The sequence below is a fragment of the Dromiciops gliroides genome, chromosome 3, assembly GCF_019393635.1.
Source record: "Dromiciops gliroides isolate mDroGli1 chromosome 3, mDroGli1.pri, whole genome shotgun sequence".
NCBI lineage: Eukaryota > Metazoa > Chordata > Mammalia > Microbiotheria > Microbiotheriidae > Dromiciops > Dromiciops gliroides.
Genome location: NC_057863.1, coordinates 329,532,414 through 329,550,469, shown reverse-complemented (window position 1 = coordinate 329,550,469; position 18,056 = coordinate 329,532,414). Strand labels below are relative to the sequence as shown.

The 18,056-nt window shown below is 38.8% G+C and overlaps 1 protein-coding gene across 1 annotated transcript in view; it reads left to right on the top strand.

Annotated features, from left to right (window-relative positions):
- Positions 1-3,856: 3,856 nt before the first annotated feature.
- IGSF11 (immunoglobulin superfamily member 11) overlaps positions 3,857-18,056 on the top strand; it is a 190,000-nt gene continuing 175,800 nt past the window's right edge. Inside the window, exon 1 of the mRNA XM_043998255.1 lies at positions 3,857-4,211. Coding sequence (XP_043854190.1) covers positions 4,160-4,211 — 52 coding nt within the window. The 5' untranslated portion in view covers positions 3,857-4,159. The remainder of the gene's footprint in view (positions 4,212-18,056) is intronic.

The window sequence follows — 18,056 nt, the reverse complement described above, 5'->3', positions numbered from 1 at the left end:
GAGATAAGTTGGATATATAAATTTGGGAGTCATCTTGGTAGAAGTGATATTTAAGACATAGAAATGGATCAGATTTCCAAGAGGGAGAGTATGTAGGGAGATGGAGTACCAGAAGAGGCTCTTATGCAACATTTTTACTTCAGGTGTCAAGAAGGGAAAAAACAGAAGAGACTGAGAAGAAAACAAAGGCTAGAGGCTCTGATTCCTGGCTGTGTGACTTTGAGCAATTAATTAATTTTTCTCAGTCTCAGTTCCTCATTTGTAAAATAAAGAGTTTGTACTACATGTCCTCTAAGGTTCCTTCTGGCTCCAAAACTATAATCCTATGATACCAAAAGATAGAATTAACTTTTACTACATAAAAATAAAAAAGATCATGTTGAAGTAAAATCACTGAAAACAGAATTAGAAAAGAAAGGGTAGAAAAAAATAATTGTGCCATATATCACTGGTAAAAGTCTGGTTTCCAAGCATAAAGGTAATTGACACAAATTTATAATATCAATGACTCCTTCCCTAATAAGTAAGAGGCCAAAAGATAGGAACAAACAATTAAAAAAAAGATTTTCAACTACCACATGAAAAATATTCGAAATTGTTAATAAGGGAAATGAAAATTTTCTCCATGCAAATTGGTAAAGATGAAAAAAAGGTGGAAAATTAATGTGGTGGGGGTTCTGTGGGAAGCAGGCATACTGATGTATTGTTTGGTGGAGATTGTCAAATGTTCTAACTGTTCTGGATTACTCTTTGAAATCATGCCGAGAAAATTGACTTGTCTGTCATCATACTATGACAGTCCACTTTGGGTATATATATATTGCTAAGTGAAATAAAAGAAAGATACATAGGGTCCATCCCACACACATCAAAAATTTGTATTTTCTACTTTTTGTGGATGAAGTGAACTGGAAACATACTAGGTATCTATCAAAGGAGGAATGGATTAAAAAATCTTGATATATGAAAGCAATGGGAATATGATTATGCAGTAAGAAATAACAAATATGAAGAATTCAGAGATATGGGGAGATATTTTATGAGTGATGAATCTGATTAGAGTCAAAGAGCTACTTCCTTTAAACTCCTCATTTCATAAAAAGTTCATGGGAATAGGATTTAGAAAATATTTAGGACAGTTCTAGTGAAAAAAGCAAGTTAAAAGAACAATATATGTAATGATTACAATAACTTAAATGAAAAATTCTATAAGTTAAACTGTGAGTAAAGAGGAAACCAACAGATCCTAGAGGAGAGATAATGAAATATAGTTCTCTTCTCATAGCAGAGAGGTGTGTGTATGGGGATGGGGAGAGGGAGGCTGTTGTTGTTTAGTCATGTCTGCATGACCCCAATTGGGTTTTCTTGGCAAAGATGTTAGAGTAGCTTGCCACTGTCTTTTCCAGTTCATCTACAGATGAGGAAACCAAGGCAAATGGGTTAAGTGACTTGCCCAGGAATCACACACCAGCTAGCAAGTTTTCTGAGGCCAGATGAGATATTCCTGACTCCCAGGTCCAGAGTTCTATCCACTATACCACCTAGCTGTCTTGAAGAGAGGGAGGCTGTTGGAATTGAATATTGTCACACAGCATTGTCAGATTACCTCTGTATTAGGTGGTTTTGCTTTTTTTTCTTTGTCAAAAGGAAAGTTTCATTCTGGTAAGGGGGGAATTGGAAATCACCTATGAAGTAAAAACCAAAGGCATCAAAAAGCTATTAGAGGGGCAGCTAGGTGGGGCCAATGGATAAAGCACTGGCCTGGATTCAGGAGTACTTGAGTTCAAATCCCGCCTCAGACACTTGATACTTACTAGCTGTGTGACCCTGGGCAAGTCACTTAACCCCCATTGCCCCCGCAAAAAAAAAAAAAAAAGCTATTTAGAAAAAGAAACAGAGGAGAAACTATTAAGTATGTAGGAGATCCGGATAAATCAGTGTTCGAAAACCAAGGGAGTAGAATCACTAATGGAACACTTAAAATGTCACATGCTATAGAAAATTTCAAGGGGCCTGAGGCTACTTGATCCGGGCAATTAGCTGATGACTAGAGATTGCAGGGTTTGCAATAGAGAAGTGGTAAGTAGAGGTAGCGAGTTTTGACTTCTCTTTCTAGAAGCTCAATTGTCAGTAAAGGGCAAGAGAGGGCTCAGATTCAGTTGAGCAGAGTCAAACTGTCTGATTCTCTCTCTCTTTCTTTCTGGCAATGAGGAATAAGTGACTTGCCAGGGTCACACTGCTAGTAAGTGTCAAGTGTCTGAGCCGGATTTGAATTCAGGTCTTCCTGAATCCAGGGCTGGTGCTTTATCCACTGTGCCACCTAGCTGCCCCCGAACTGAGCTTCAGTAGAAAATCAATCAAAATAGAAAGGGATGTGAAATAGACTATGAAGATATAAATTAAAACTGTTCATGGAATTGGGATCAGATTGGAGCTTAAATAGCCACCTAGCTATGTTGCAAAATCTTAGATTCAAGAAAGCCACAAACGACTTTAATTAATACCTTTATTCCTTAATTAGAAATTAAATTAAAAAGCAGACTTCCTGGAAAAGTAAACAAGTTTAAATTCACATGATGGTGTAAATGACCTATATGAATGCTATCCTACTAGCAAATGGTATTGGATAGGGAGAAGAGTACAGAAAGGGGAATCAGGGGAAGGATGCTGAAGATAAACTTGGCCTACTTATCAATTTTGTCAAAGGTTTTTTTTTTTAAATTGTTTAGCTTAGAGAAGCTAAGCTGAAGAAGAAAAAAAGAATTTTCAGATATCTGAAGAAACTATTATGTAGGCCCCAAAAGAGGACACTGACTAGAAAACTACAGCAGGAGGGAATTAATTAAAGCCAAAGAGCTTCTTGCCATGAAAGTGCTTCAGGGAATAAAAGTCTATGGATCTAGAAAAGTGTCTAGAGCTGGACAGAACCTAGAGCAGGCATTCTTTTTTTGTGTCATGGACCTCTTTGGTAGTCTGGTGAAACTTATGGACCTCTATCTCCAAAAATGTTTTTAATCGCATAAACTAACACAGTATTCAAAGGAAACCAATTATATGGAAAGACAGTGACAAAAAAAATTTTAAAACCGTTCACCCCCAATAAACATTTGTTAATTCTACTGTTTTTTTATAGTCCCACTAATATGTTAACCCACTATAGGCTAGGCACTTTTGCAAATCTCACCTCTTTTAATCCTTACAAACAACCTGTGTGGTAGGTACTATTATTATCCCCATTTTACAGTTAATAAAACTGAGGTTAAGTGAATTACCTAGGGTTATTATACAGCTAGTAAATATCTGAGGCTAATTTGAATTCAGGTCTTCCTGACTCCAGGCCTCTGAGGTGTACCACTGCATTACCTAGCTGCCTCTAAAAGATAGTCCTGCCCTCAAGGAATTCTAGAACTCCACATCCAACTTATTACTTTAGAGAGGAAACTAAGGGCCAAAGAGATTGTTCAAGCCAAACCATAGTCTTATGCCAGAGTGAGTACTTTTAGTTGCCATCATCAGGTCGGAATAGTTCTTTAGAAGCTCTGCCTGGAGGCTGGGGGCTGGACCACGCGGCTCTGGGATTCCCAGAGCTGATTGGTGCTGTGGGAGGGGGCGGGGCTAGAATCCACAGGTGGCTGCGAGCAGGGGATGCGCCCCTCGCCCTGCGGGTGGGCCGCTAGGCGTCGCGCTGGAGTCGCGTCTCCGCGGTTGCCGGGGCGACAGTGCGGGGGTGTGGCTTTGGGGGAAGGCGTGCGGGGGTGGTTGGGGCCGAGGGGCGGGAGGGAGCGCGGGGCCACTGGGGGAGTGTGGCTCCTGGGGCAGCGCGAGGGGCCCGCGCGGCGGCTCTGGGGCAGCGCGAGGCGCGGCGGCGGCGCGCTGCTGCTCGCTCTGGTGCGCCCGACAGGAGGCAGCGGCGGCGGTAGTGGCGGCTAGCTCCGAGCGCCCCGGGGCGCTGCTTGCGGGGACCGGCTGGGGAGGGCTGCTGCCCGCTGCTGGGGGCGCTCAGGTCTGGCCGCGGGAACCGTCGGAAGGCAGTGGCCGGAGCCAAGCCGAGTGTTCTTCGGGAGCAGCGAACGAGGACCCTGGCCGAAGCCCCCCCCCCAGTGCTTCGACTCGGAGCCCGGGAGGGGGCGAGGGAGGCAGGTGCCCGGCAGCCCCCGGAATGACTTCAAGGGGCTCCCCTCTGGCGCCCCTGCTGCTCCTCTCTCTACAAGGTAAGAAAGACCCCACACCCCCAGGTGATTAGGGCACAAGTGGGGCAAATGCCTCCTGCGGGTCCGGGAATCCCAACTTTTCCCGGGGCCGTCTTGCAGCCCATCTGTTTATCCGGGGCCAGCCTTGCGCCTACAGTGGCTAGTGGGACGAAGACGCATCTCTCTGCAGCCTGCTCCAGTGAGCTGATTGATCCCTGACCGCCTTCCACCCCCATCCAGTCCTCATCTATTCTATTGAAGATCGATCATCGCCCCCCTCCCCCCCCTCCAGTTCCGAGAACTAGATCTGCTGTCACCCCATCGTGCCTAGGTCTACCGCATGACTGGACATGCAACCAACCTCTTTAAAACGATTCTTGTGGCCAGCTCGTATTGTATTTGGAACTACTTCCGAGGTCCAGGGATGAGCCTTTATAACGAATTCGTAAAACTTCGCTTATGGGTTTTTATCCAAGTCTTTTAAGAATATAATGCAGACGCTTACACATTCATGATCCTTATTGTAGATGGAAGTGAGCTCTGCAAACCACGTCAGCTTTGAAATTGACTTGACAAATTATGCTTAAAGTGAAAAGCGAGCTGCGTGAGGCATAGAGTCTGTTTTTATGTACAATGCCCTCCTTCTGGTACATAATATCTAATTAGTGTCATTTTATTTGAAGTTTGTTAAGTTCAGATAAAAAAAACTTCACAAAATGCAAATTGCCACATGATATTTATGATGAAAACAAGCATGTGCCTTCCCCAAAGTTTCTTTTAAAAGGCTTCCTAATTAAAATTTCTTACACTCTATTTATCTTTTTAAACATTTTGTTTTCATCTAAGTTGCTTTCATAGTTTAGAAACTTGATTTCATATATGAAGCATCTTTTCATCCATACCCTTTTTCTTTGTTTCTGCTTGACCGTCTGCAGAATCTGTGTTCTGACTTAATTGATAAGGAGGATTAATGAGATTGGTTTTGAAGAGTCATTTTTAAAAGTTTAATTAACTTTGCTGCATTTTCTGGGAGGACTGGTGAAGTTTTGCCCAGTTTTATACTGTAATTGATTTGCTACTTTGTCTTCAGACTGGGAACCAACTTTAAGTTGTTACCTTGTGAGTGATTGGTTTCATTTAATAGGGAAGAAGAGAAGAAAGAACTTGGTGCAACAACCCCTTTTCCAACAGAAACTGAGTGAAGGCATAAATATTAAAATACAAAGCACTTTCCTGGAGCCTCATATGTGTAAATAATGATTTTTTGAATATAGTATACATAAGTGTCATATTGTGTCTTCAAACTAGGTTTGGTAATGATTTTGTGAATGTGTGTGTGTGTTTGTGTGTATGTACATACACATACAGAGAGACAGAGAAAGAGAGAGAAAGAGAGAGAGAGAGAGAGAGACAGAGACAGAGACAGAGACAGAGACAGAGACAGAGACAGACAGAGGGCAAGAGCATATTTCGTCTTTAAACTAGGTTTGGTCATACTCCCAGATGGCACAAGTGAGTAGGCTGCGATTCTTCCCCTCTCTGGTAGACATCAGCTCTCCTATTGGTTACTTTTCCTTTTTTACATCCTTTATATGTTATATTCTGAAGAGTGAGTGGGCTTTTGTTTCAACCTCTCCAACTAACCAAAATTACTATAAACTTCCTAAATTGGGGCATTTTGTTTGTTTTGTTTTGTTTTTGTGGGGCAATGAGGGTTGTGACTTGCTTAGGGTCACACAGCTAGTAAGTGTCAAGTGTCAGAGGGCAGATTTGAACTCAGGTCTTCCTGAATCCAGGGCTGGTGCCTTATCCACTGCACCACCTAGCTGCTCCCTAAATCAGGGCTTCTTAAACTTTTTCCACTTGGGACCTTTTTGCTGGAGAAATTTTTAGGGACCCCAGGTATATAGGTATATAAAATGGGTATATATAACCTTTTAGTGTTGTAAATTTTTTCATGCCCCCCTCCCCACCAATACAGTTATGAGACTCCCTTTGGGGTCAAGACCCACAGTTTAAGAAGCTAGGATCTAAATGACCAAGGGAGATTTGATTGTAGGGGCATCTAGGTGGTGGAGTGGATAGAATGTCCCTACCATGCAGGCCAGAAGTCAGAAGATTCGGGGGGCAGCTAGGTGGCACAGTGGATAAAGCACTGGCCCTGGATTCAGGAGGACCTGAGTTCAAATCCAGCCTCAGTCACTTGACACATTACTAGCTGTGTGACCTTGGGCAAGTCACTTAACCCTCATTGCCCCACAAAATACAAAAAAACCAAAAACTAAACTCAAAAAAAAGAATTCAGAAGATTCGAGTTCAAATTTGGCCTCAGAACACGTGCTAGCTCTATGATCCTGGGCAAATCATTAAACCCTGTTTGTCTCAGTTTCCTCAGGCTTAGAATGAGCATAATTATATGTACCTCCCAGGGTTGTTGTGAAGATCAAATGAATATTGTAAAGACTTGGCACATAGCAAGCGCTATATAAATGTTAGCTCTTGTTGTTATTTTACCTCTAGTAGCCCAAGGTTTTTGGTCAGTAACTGGCCACATTTATTATACTAATAAGGTGAAATAATACAGTATACTTCCCTTTCCTTGTGCATTTTGGTTTTGGATGCTTCTTGTTCAGTCGTTAGACTGTTGTAGTTGTTTAGTTGTTTCAGTTGTGTCTGACTTTTCATGACCCCATTTGGGGATTTCTTGGCAAGGATACTGGAGCGGTTTGCCATTTCCTTCTCCAGCTCATTTTACAGATGAGGAAACTGAGGCAAACAAGGTTAAGTGACTTGCCCAGAGTCACACAGGTGGTAAGTGTCAGGGGCCAAATTTTAATTCAGATCTTCCTGATGTTGGGCCAGGCACTCAATCTACTGTACTACCTAGTTGCTTCACAGGGGGACCTTAAAAACTCTTTTACTTCATGACTTTCAATATGATGAGAAGTTATCCCTTTTGAAAGCCTTGCTGGGGTTAACTCATACTCAGTAGCATTCTTCACTGCCTCCCTAAAACTGATTCATCTAGCATGTATTTACAGAGCACTGGCCATGTGCCAAGGGCTCTGTGCTCATTACATCATGAGAATATAGGGATGAATAAGGGTCCTTAACTTCAGGGTATTTACAGTTACTAGGGGAGGTCAGAGAGGCATAGAGAAATCACTGATTTAAGGCTGGATGTGATGATTGTCATGGAGGAAAGAAGTGCTATGGTGATTCAAATGAAGAAGAGCTCTCTTTCACGTAGGGGGTTTGGACTTTGAGGTGAACCTAGAAGGATGAAGAGAATCTTCAAGAAACCTACTAGAGGATGGGGAAAATAGAGTCTGGGGCAGAGAGAATGACAAAGCCATGAAGTCAGGACAGTGTGTTTGGGAATAGGGAGTCTGCCTGTTTCCATGAGTGGAGGTCATTTTTAACTGAGTAATTGGACACAAGACTGGAAAGAGAGTTTCGAAATACTGTGAATATACCTGGGCAAATCCATCCAGTAGGTTGCTGTGTTATAGTTTTGGCCCAATTTCTAGTTGAAATTTTTAGCTAGTCCCTCTAATCTAATAACCTTCAGCCCTCACCATGTTTACCTTTGGCTGTCTTTATTCTAGATAAAGTAACCTCAATTCCTGAATCTTTTTATGTAAGACTTATACTTTCCTTCCTTCTGTCGATTATCTTCAATTTATCCTGTGCATGTACATACACATATACATTGTTTGTACATAGCTATTGTTATGTTGTTTCCCCATTAGAATGTTGACTTCTTATGAACAGGGACCATCTTTTGCTTTCTTTGTATCCCTAGGTTTTAGGACAGAAGCCTGGCACGTAGTAGATATTTAATAAATGCTTATTGACTAACTGATCTCATCATATTTCTGGCTCTCCTATTTACATTATATGTATGTGTGTGTGTGTGTGTGTGTGTGTGTGTGTATACACACGTACATATTTTACTGAAGAAGCCTAGGACAGAATATTCTAGTAGTGGGGGGCCACCTGGTACCAGGCATAGCAAATTTAAAGAAAAAGTAGTTGCTGTAATTGCTCCTGATACGACTGACTCAAAATTATATCATTATAAATTCCAAATTCAGTAGATATGATATGGGAAATTTGAAATATATAATATTACATTGGTAATGAAACAAAAGAAGTATTATCAGCAAAAGAAAATTCTTGAGGAAATCAGATTTATTTCAACTGCCATCCCTAGGGGCTTCTGAGCTCTCATGATTTATTTCTGTGGCCTCATTTACAACTTTAAGAGAAAAATCCATGCCTATAGAACTCCATGACATGGGTTCAAAAATAGTAAAGAACTTAGGGATAACAGAGTTAATACTGAAAGGAAACTTAAAGATCATTTAGTTCAAATCCCTCATTTTACAGAAGAGGTAGAGAGTTCCTGTAGGTAGCAAGCAGCACAAGCTGGTTTGAACCAAACCTTCTCACTCCACATCTAGTGGATTTTTTTTTTCCCTTTTTACCATGCTACCTTCTTTGTAGCATATCTACAAAAAAAATAGTAGTCAGATAATGTTCAAATGGACCTGAGACTTCATCAATGTGAATATTCCCTCCAAAGATGCAGTCTGCTATCCATCCATCCATCCATCCATGCCTGATTCTTATCCATGTTTCCCCACGAGTTCACCATAGTATTATGAATACAAATGAGGAAAGTAATAAACCTAAATGGGAAGGAATTCTCTTCATTTTAGTGTAAATTTCAACTCCAGATTCATTATCAATTTTGGAATGTAGGTGCTTTTTATTAAGGGCCACATGCAGCCTAACCAAATTCGGGTGGAAATTTAAGAAATTGAAGCTTAACATATCATCTCACATATTTCACTGTGACCAATGTATATAAGCCACAAAACTTTTTCTCCACTGAGAAAACATGATACTTGCATTACTGTCAGACAGGAGGTAATGATGCAATGATAAAGGGCACTTGTTTTGACTTTTTTCCCCCCTTGGTAACAGTATGTGGCAGATTTTCAAATGTGTTATCACACTTTGATAGTGGAAACATCTATACTGAAAATTCTCTTTTGAATCTTCATACTTTACCCTGTGATTTGGTGTCAGATAAGGTGATGTGCTAGTGCATAAGATTATGCAGTTGAGGTATATGAGAACAAGGACTGACAACACTGGTTAAGTTGGGGCCAAGTTTGGATATGGGCCCTCTACAGTTTTCCCTAATAATCCTGGTCTCTGCATATATGGCCTTAATTCTACCCAGCAAGTGTTGACTGATGCTCTAAAGCTGTAGTTGGTGAATTCCCAGCATCACAGTCACCTAGAATAAAAATCCCCACCCTTCCTCTCGATTCTCCCCGAACTGGGAAGGAAACTCATCCAGACACCACCATATCTCACATATTCCACATTGCATTAGGAACCAGACTCTTCCCCCTACCCCCATCCAAATCTGGAGGCCCAGCAGACATTTGAGAGCCATTGGTTTAGGAGGTCATGAGCTCATATGTGTATTCAAAATTCATCAAGTTTCAGCAGATAATGGTCCCAGAAGCGGAATGTGAATTCATTAACTTTTTAAGTTAGCTTATCTCACTTTATTGGAGAAATGATTTTTTTCCCCTTTCCATGAATGTTTGGATAACTTAGTTTCCTCTCTCAATCGTTACTAAATAATAGAAACTTTTTGTCTTAGTAACACCTCTGAATCACAGAAATGGCAAGTTACACCAGTTTTGATAAGGTAATGTAATGGTACCCTCATTTTTTTTTTTTTTTAGTGAGGCAATTGGGGTTAAATGACTTGCCCAAGGTCACACAGCTAGTAAGTGTTAAGTGTCTGAGGCCGAATTTGAACTCAGGTACTCCTGAATCCAGGGCTGGTGCTCTATCCACTTCGCTACCTAGCTGCCCGGGTACCCTCATTTTAAAGATGCGTAGACTGAACTATAAATGAGTTGCAAATTTTGTGCTATAAGATCACAGGTTTAGAACTACACAGGATCTTAGAGGTCATGCAGACCAACCCTCATTTCACAGATGAGCCTTAAAGGGGCAGTGACCTTCCTAAGGTAGTGCTGGTAGTAAGTAGCCTAGCTGGGATTTGAGCCAAGGCTTTCCCGACTTGGGATCATCAGCTACTGCGACATCATGCTAGATACAGTATACACCCTGGCCCCAGGCCTGCTCCAGAGTTCTGGCAGAATTGTGTTTTAGTGCATGTCATTAAAATGGTCACTTCTGTAAAATGGAGCAGTTTTCCTATTCTGGCACTCGGCTCATACTAAGACTGCTTTTCTGTGCCTGTGATAGAATCTCTCAAATGAAAAGATGCATTACAACCCGAGGTCAGGAGTGTCTCTCCATTTAAGCTGGCTGATCACATGATGCATTTCCAAGGCACAAGCTTTATTTTGATAGAGCATGGACAGCAAAGCTATTGAGAACTTAGAAGCACCGATTTCAGAGAAATTCCTGGGCTGCAGATAGTCGTTGGGGAGGAAAGCCTGAAGAGCTGAGGCTTTGACATCAAAGGATGATAGGCTGATGACATGAGGAGGATGTGGCCAGTTTCATTTGGCACCAAGGTACTAGGGGCGTTTGTAACATTGTGACATTTGCAACATTGTGACATTAAATTAATGGTCTAGCATTGGAGCTGTTCTACAGTGGTGGGGTTTTATTTTTGTTCGGAAACAATACTAGAATAATTCTGCCAAATAACCCCCAAATAATTTGTTTTTCTTCTTTCAGGAGAAATGAAAATAATTTTCAAAAATACCTCCCTAGGTTTTGATGCTAGTGTTTTAGTTTTATCCAACCTAACTTGAAACTGCCACATTCTCAGCTATCATAATTCTTTCAGATGCCGACGAGCCCTCCAAAAGTTTATTTTAAAATGCAGTACTTGGAAGAGACCTTTTGCTCTTTTTCATTGATGGTGCTTAGTATCTCTGTTATTCTCAAATAGTTTATGTTTATTCTTGAAATAGAGATTTCTGCTGCCCCCTCCCACCCTTCAAAGTTTTGGGTTGTTAGGAATTTATTTTAGAATGCTGAGAAAACTCAGAATTTATACTCCAAGGTCCTCATCTTTTCTTATATTTTAATTTTTTGGGGGGCTGGGGTTCATTTCTGTGAAGCAGCAGGAAGGAGCAGGAATGTGACTCCCTAACTAGGCTGCTCTGCCAGCTGGACATGGGGTTAAGTGGGCAGCAGGAGTTCAGGGAATATGTGGGTTAAAATAATGGGGGCTGGAGTGATCTTCTGTAGAGCTCATGGGCTATAGTAGCAAAGGAGGACACCTTTATGTCTCCGGACAGCTTATTAACATGTTTGTAGCCATACTAGCTGCAACTTGATCCTCAGTCAAATTTACTGGATGGTAAAACTTTAACATATTCCAGTTGTTTTTAAGTTTGTTCTCATAGGTAGAGCTTCCTTCCTTTTGTGTGTTTTAGTAGTCATGATGATTGAGAGGCATTCATGTATGTATAGGATATGTGCATATACACATACTGGTATATACATGTTATATGTATATATACATACATGTTCATACACACACACACACACATATATATATAGTCTTGTCTAGCATCTATCCATTTATACCTACGAAGTTGTTCACTTTTGGGTACATTATTCATGTTAATATTTTGAATGATAATTATGATAGCTGGCATTTATTATAGCACTTTAAGATTTGCAAAGTATTTTACAAATATTATCTCATTTCATCCTTAAGGCAAGCCTGTGAGATAGATGCTATTCTTTGCACCTTTGTACCCCACCTCCCCATTTTACAGATGAAGTACTGCCATCCAGTATAACAAATACTGTTTTTTAGAAATAGCACAACTAAGGAATACAATGAAAGTGTCTGAAAACATGGGCAGTGTATAACACCTGTGGAACTTCCACTTCCAAAAAGGGAAGAGTTGGGGGTGTCCTATCATATCTTTTCAATTAAGTCCTGCTTGATCTTTATAATTTTGTTACATTTATCAGTGATTTTTTTGGTGTGTACTGTTCTTTCCATTTACATTGTTGTAGTTACTGTATATATTATTTTCTTGACTCTGCTTCATTCTGCATCAGTTCATAGATCTTACTATGTTTCTCTATATTTATCACACACGTTTCTTATAGCACAGTGGCATTCCATTACATTCATGTACCACTTTGTTTAGCCATTCCCCAATTGATGGGCATCTATTTTGTTTTCAATTCTTAGCTTTTATGAAAAGTACTGCTTTAAATTTTTTGGTATAGGTAGACTTTATTTTTATCAGTGGCTTCCTTGGGCTATAAGCCCAGTAATAGAATCTCTGGTTCAAGGGGTATGGACATTTTAGTTGCTTTATTTGCATCATTCCAAATTGCTTTCTAAAATGGTTGTACCATTCCAAAGTTTGACCAACTTGTATTAGTGTACCTATCATCTCACAACTCCTCCAACATTGACTGTTGCCATTTCCAAATGCAAGGTATAAGGTGAAACCTCAGGTTTGTTTTGGTTTGCATTTCTCTTTACTATTAGTGATTTGGAGCAGTCTTGTCATGTGGTTGTTAATACTTCACAGTTCTTTCAAGAATTGTTTGTTCATATCCTTTGGTCACATCTATTGGGGAATGGTTATTAGTCATCTACATTTGTATGTACGTATATATATTACATATATATTTATTAATTGTTTATATATCTTGGATATATAACCCCTATCAGAGAAACTTAATACAAATATTTTTTTCTTTTTCAACTGCTTCCCTTCTTTTCCTAGGTGTGCTAATTTTGTTTGTGCAGAAGCTTTTAAGTTTCAAGTAATTAAAGTTATCCATTTTATTTTTTGTAATTGTTTCTGTCTCTTGTTTAGTTAAGGATACATCTCTTACCTGTAGCTATATGAGGGATATGATCTATTTTTCTAATGTTTTTTTTGTAGTATGATTTTTAATATTAAGATTGCATATCCATTTAGAATATATTGTAGAATAGGTGTTATTCTAAGCTTAATTTTTGCCAGACTGCTTTCTAGTTTTCCCAGAAGCTTTTATGAAATAAAGCATTTTTCCTAGGTAATTTATGTTTCCCACTTTTAAAAACAATTAAATACTGGGTTATTGAGCTGTATTATTTCTGATTCTCTCTAGTCTGTTCTGTAGAACTACCTCTATTTTTTTTAAACCAATACCAGATAGTTTTGATGACTACTCTTTTATAATATAATTTGGGGTCTGGAAGTTCTATTTCTCCTTTACCTCTTCTTTCTTTCATCATTTCCCTTGATATTGTAGATCTTTTATTTTTCCAAGTGAATTTTGTTATTATTTTATCAAGTTCTATAAGGAACCCCTTTGGTAATTTGGTTGGTATAGCATTAAAAGTGTAAAGTAAGGGGCGGCTAGGTGGTGCAGTGAATAAAGCACCCACCCCGGATTCAGGAGTACCTGAGTTCAAATCCGGCCTCAGACACTTGACACTTACTAGCTGTGTGACCCTGGGCAAGTCACTTAACCCCCATTGCCCTGCAAAAAAAAAAAAAGTGTAAAGTAATTTTGGTAGCATTATAATTTTTATTATATTGTCATAGCCTAGCCATGAGCATTGAATAGTTCTCCAGTTATTTATGTTGTTTTTTATTTCTTTAAAAAGCATTGTGTAGGGGCAGCTAGGTGGCACAGTGGATAGAGTACTGGCCCTGGAGTCAGGAGTACCTGAGTTCAAATCTGGCCTCAGACACTTAACACTTACTAGCTGTGTGACCCTGGGCAAGTCACTTAACCCCAATTGCCTCACTAAAATTAAAAAAAAAAAGCATTGTGTAATTGAAGCTATACAAGTCTTTGTGTGTTTTGGTAGGTCAGTTCTCTGATATTTTGTGAACTCTGTAGTTATTTGAAATGGTATTTCCCTTTCTATTATTGCTTAATATGTTTTGTTATTATTATATAGAATGCTGTTAATTTTTGAAGATTTTTGTAGTCTGCAGTTTTGCAGAAGTTATTAGTTGTCTCAGTATCTTTACTGATTTTCTAAGTAAGCCATCATAGCATCAGCAAATAAGGATAAATTTATTTCCTCATTACTTGTATTTATGACTTTTACTTTTTTCTTTTCTTATTTCTATTGTTAGCATTTCCAGAACGATATAAAATAATAGTGGCAACAGTAGGGAACCCTGCTATACTCCTGTATTTATTAGCAAAGCTTCTAGCATATCCCCATTACACATGATGCTTACTTTTAGATAGGTACTTTTTTGTGATATTAAAAAAAGATACCTCTGTGCCTATATTTGTAGGGTTTTTAGCATAAATGTGTGTTGTACTTTGTCAAAGGCTTCCGAGTGTTGTAATGATCAGGTAGTTTTGGATGCTTTGGTTTTTAATATGATTAATTATCTTGATTGTTTTCCTAATATTGAACCATCCTTGTATCCTTGGTAGGAATCTCACGCAGTCATATTGAATTATTTATTGGATAAATTGCTATATCTGTTTGACGTGATTTTGTTTAAAATTTTTGAGTCAATATTCATTAATGATATTAGCTTATAGTTTTCTTTCTGTGTTTTATATTTCTATATTTTAGGTATTAGGACTGTTAGAAACGCGGCTAACAGCTCAAATAGTGTTGCAAAGCTCTAGTGTTAGCAGTCCTAGTGTTGCAGCTCAAGTGTTGGCAGCTCTAGTGTTGCTAGCAGGTTGCTGCTCAAAGAATCCAAGCTGGCAGCAGTTGGTGGGTGAAGGCTTCTTTATTCATCTTTGGAAGATGGGCACTCTTCTGAATGTGCTGGAGAGTACACTGAAGTGAGGTCCCTCACCTCTATTTATACCCCTCAAGGGTCCCTCTGGACTAATCACATTACAGTTTCCATTTACATACAGCATTATAAAAACAACTAATGATCACAGCATATAGTACCAACCTCCCATATATGGTAACTGTAAGGACCAATCAGATTGTATCAGTTGGCCAATCAGACTGCCCCATTAATAACCAATCAGTTTGTACTGGTCAACCAATCAGATTGTGGCATAAGGCCCCAACCCTATGCTGGAGTAAGAATGTCCCCATTCCCCACTAAACAGTGCTTGTGTAATATAACCTTTCAAAACAAAACAAAACAAAACAAAACTCAAGTCAGGGCTTGAGCTCCGAGTCACATGGGGATCACCTCAGGTGCCTTAAGGTGAACTCACAGCCTAGCCCCACTCCCACAAAACTCAGGCCCCTCTTCAGGCCCTGCTTAGGCCTAAGACCCAGGAGCCTTGGCTCCTCAGAGCTTTGTGTGCTGGGCGGCTCCCTACTGGGAGGTTTGGGCAACAAAGCTGTAGGGCCTGAAACCAAACTCACTCTCTGCCTTTAGGGCTCTGAGAAGAGTCCAAATATGGTCTTTTCTCTCAGGACTATGTCTCATAAAAGGATTCTGGAAAATTCTTAATTTTTGAGAATAATTTGTAAAGTATGGGTATTAATTGTTCTTTAAAAGTTTGGCGGGGAAAAAAAAAGTTTGGTGGAATTCTCCTGTGAATCTATCAAGACCAGGAGGTTTTTTTTCCCTGTGATAATTCCTTTACAGCTAGACCTATTTCCTTTCTCAAGGTTGGGTTATTTAATATCCCTAACTAGTCTTTTCATGGTTTGAATAGTTTATATTATTGAAGATATTCCTCTGTTACTTTTGTGTTCTCAGTTTTTTAAGCATATAATTGTGCATAATATGTTCAGATTATTTGTTTCTTCTGACTTTGCTGTGATTTCACCTTGCTTATTTGCTATTTTATTGATTTGATTTTCTGCTCTCTTCTTTTTAATTAGAGTAGCTAAGGGTTTATCAATTTTATTGATCTTTTCAAAGAACTAGACTTTAGTCTGGCTTGCCATTTCTATTTTTTTTGCTTCCAATTAATCTATTTCTTTTTTCTTTTTATATCTCCTCTTTTGTGATTATTTTAGGCTTATTTCCTGGCTTTCTAATGTTTAAAAATTAATATTCAATTCATTAATCTTTTCTTTTTCTGTTTCATTAATTTATGTTTGTAAGGATATGATTTTCCCTCTTAGTACTGCTTTAATTGTACCATAGAAATTTTGGTATATTGCTTCATCATTATCATTTTATTTTCCATAGTTATTGATTCTATGATTTGTTCTTTGACCCATTCATTATTTAGATTTTAATTTTTAAGCCTCATTCAGGTTTGTATCTTTTGTTTATTTTCTCTGAATCATTACTGTTTTTATTGTGTTGTAATCTATAAGGGAAAAATCAACTATTTCTGCCTTTTTTTTACATTTGTCTGCAATATCTCTTAGCCTCAGCCTATGATAGGTTTTTCTAAAGGTTCCATATTGTGTTGAGAAATAATGCATATTATTTTGCTGTCACATTTAGAATGTACCTTAAGTTTTAACTCTAGTTTCTCTAGGAATTTTTTCAGTTCCATATTTTCCCCTTTGTTTATCTTTATGTTAGACTTATGTAAAATTGAAAGAGGGATATTGAAGTCTTCCATCACTATTGTATTACTGTCTGTGTCTTCTTGTAGCTCAGATTACATTTCCATTATGAATTTGGATGCTAAGGCACTTGAAACATATGGATTTATTAATGATATTGGTTTATGTTTTTTCCAGCATAATATAATTTCCATTTAATCATTATCTTTTAATTTTTTGAATGTTTGTTTTTGCTTTGTCAGATAGCATGATTGCAGTTCTTGTTTTTTTAGATTCACTTGATAAATTTTTTCCATTCTCAGTTTTATTTTGTTTATATCTTTGTTTTTAAAATGTGTTTCTTGTAAACAACAGATTGTAGGGGTTTTGGGGGGGGGCAGGGCAGTGAGGGTCACACAGCTAGTAAGTGTCAAGTGTCTGAGGCCAGATTTGAACTCGAGTCCTCCTGAATCCAGGCCAGTGCTTTATCCACTGAGTCACCTAGTTGCCCCCAGGGTTTTGTTTTCTTATACCATTTCTTATTCTTTTAAATTTTATTAAATGGTTTAATCCATTTACATTTAAAGTTATGAGAGGCTTATAGTTTTCTCTTTAAAATTTTTTTCAAGTTATGATTTTTTCCACTTTTCTTCTGCTTTAAATATAATACTATGTTCCTTCAGTTACTTTACCTTAATTTTTTTTGAGGTGGCCCAGTTCCCACAGGCTCTCTTCCCCTTACCCCCTCCTTCAGTTTGTTACTCTTTTTCCTTTGGGATTTTGCTTATTTGTTTCTTTTTCTCTCCTGCTTTCATCTGCTTATATAATTCCTCACCCCACCCCCTTTTTTCCATCTCAGTTAAGTAAATTCTTCCTTTCTTCTTCAACTAGTCCTGTTTATTAGTTTTCAAAATTTCATTTTTTGTTTAATTTTCCAAAAAGGATTTATCTTATTCTATTATCTGCCCTTTCTGTCTACCTAGACCCCCATTCTTTGATGTTCTTTATAATTATCTGCTCTTTCTCTTTTCTCTCAATTCTTTATGCAGTCAAAATTTCTAAGGTATCCCTTCTAGTCTCTTCCTTCTGTGCAATTTCTGCCACTGTTGTAAAGCTTGTGCTCTGAATTCCCCTTTTTTGTTTTGCCTTACTCCTATAACAATGCCAATTATGTTAGGTGTCAGAGAGGACACTGCCCCATGAGCAGGACTTTCCCATATGATATCCCAGATTGTGCATTCCACTACTGATCTATACCCTCCCAAGTTACCTTTTTTCTGCATTTGCTTCAAAATCACTTCCCTGGGTCCATGCCCTCTCACTCCCCCAGTTCCAGTTTGCCCCCTGGAATTCCAACCTCCCCACCAAAGTGTAGGACAAATTGAGTTTTCAAAGCACCAAATCCCTTAGGCCACACCTAGTGTAAGGTC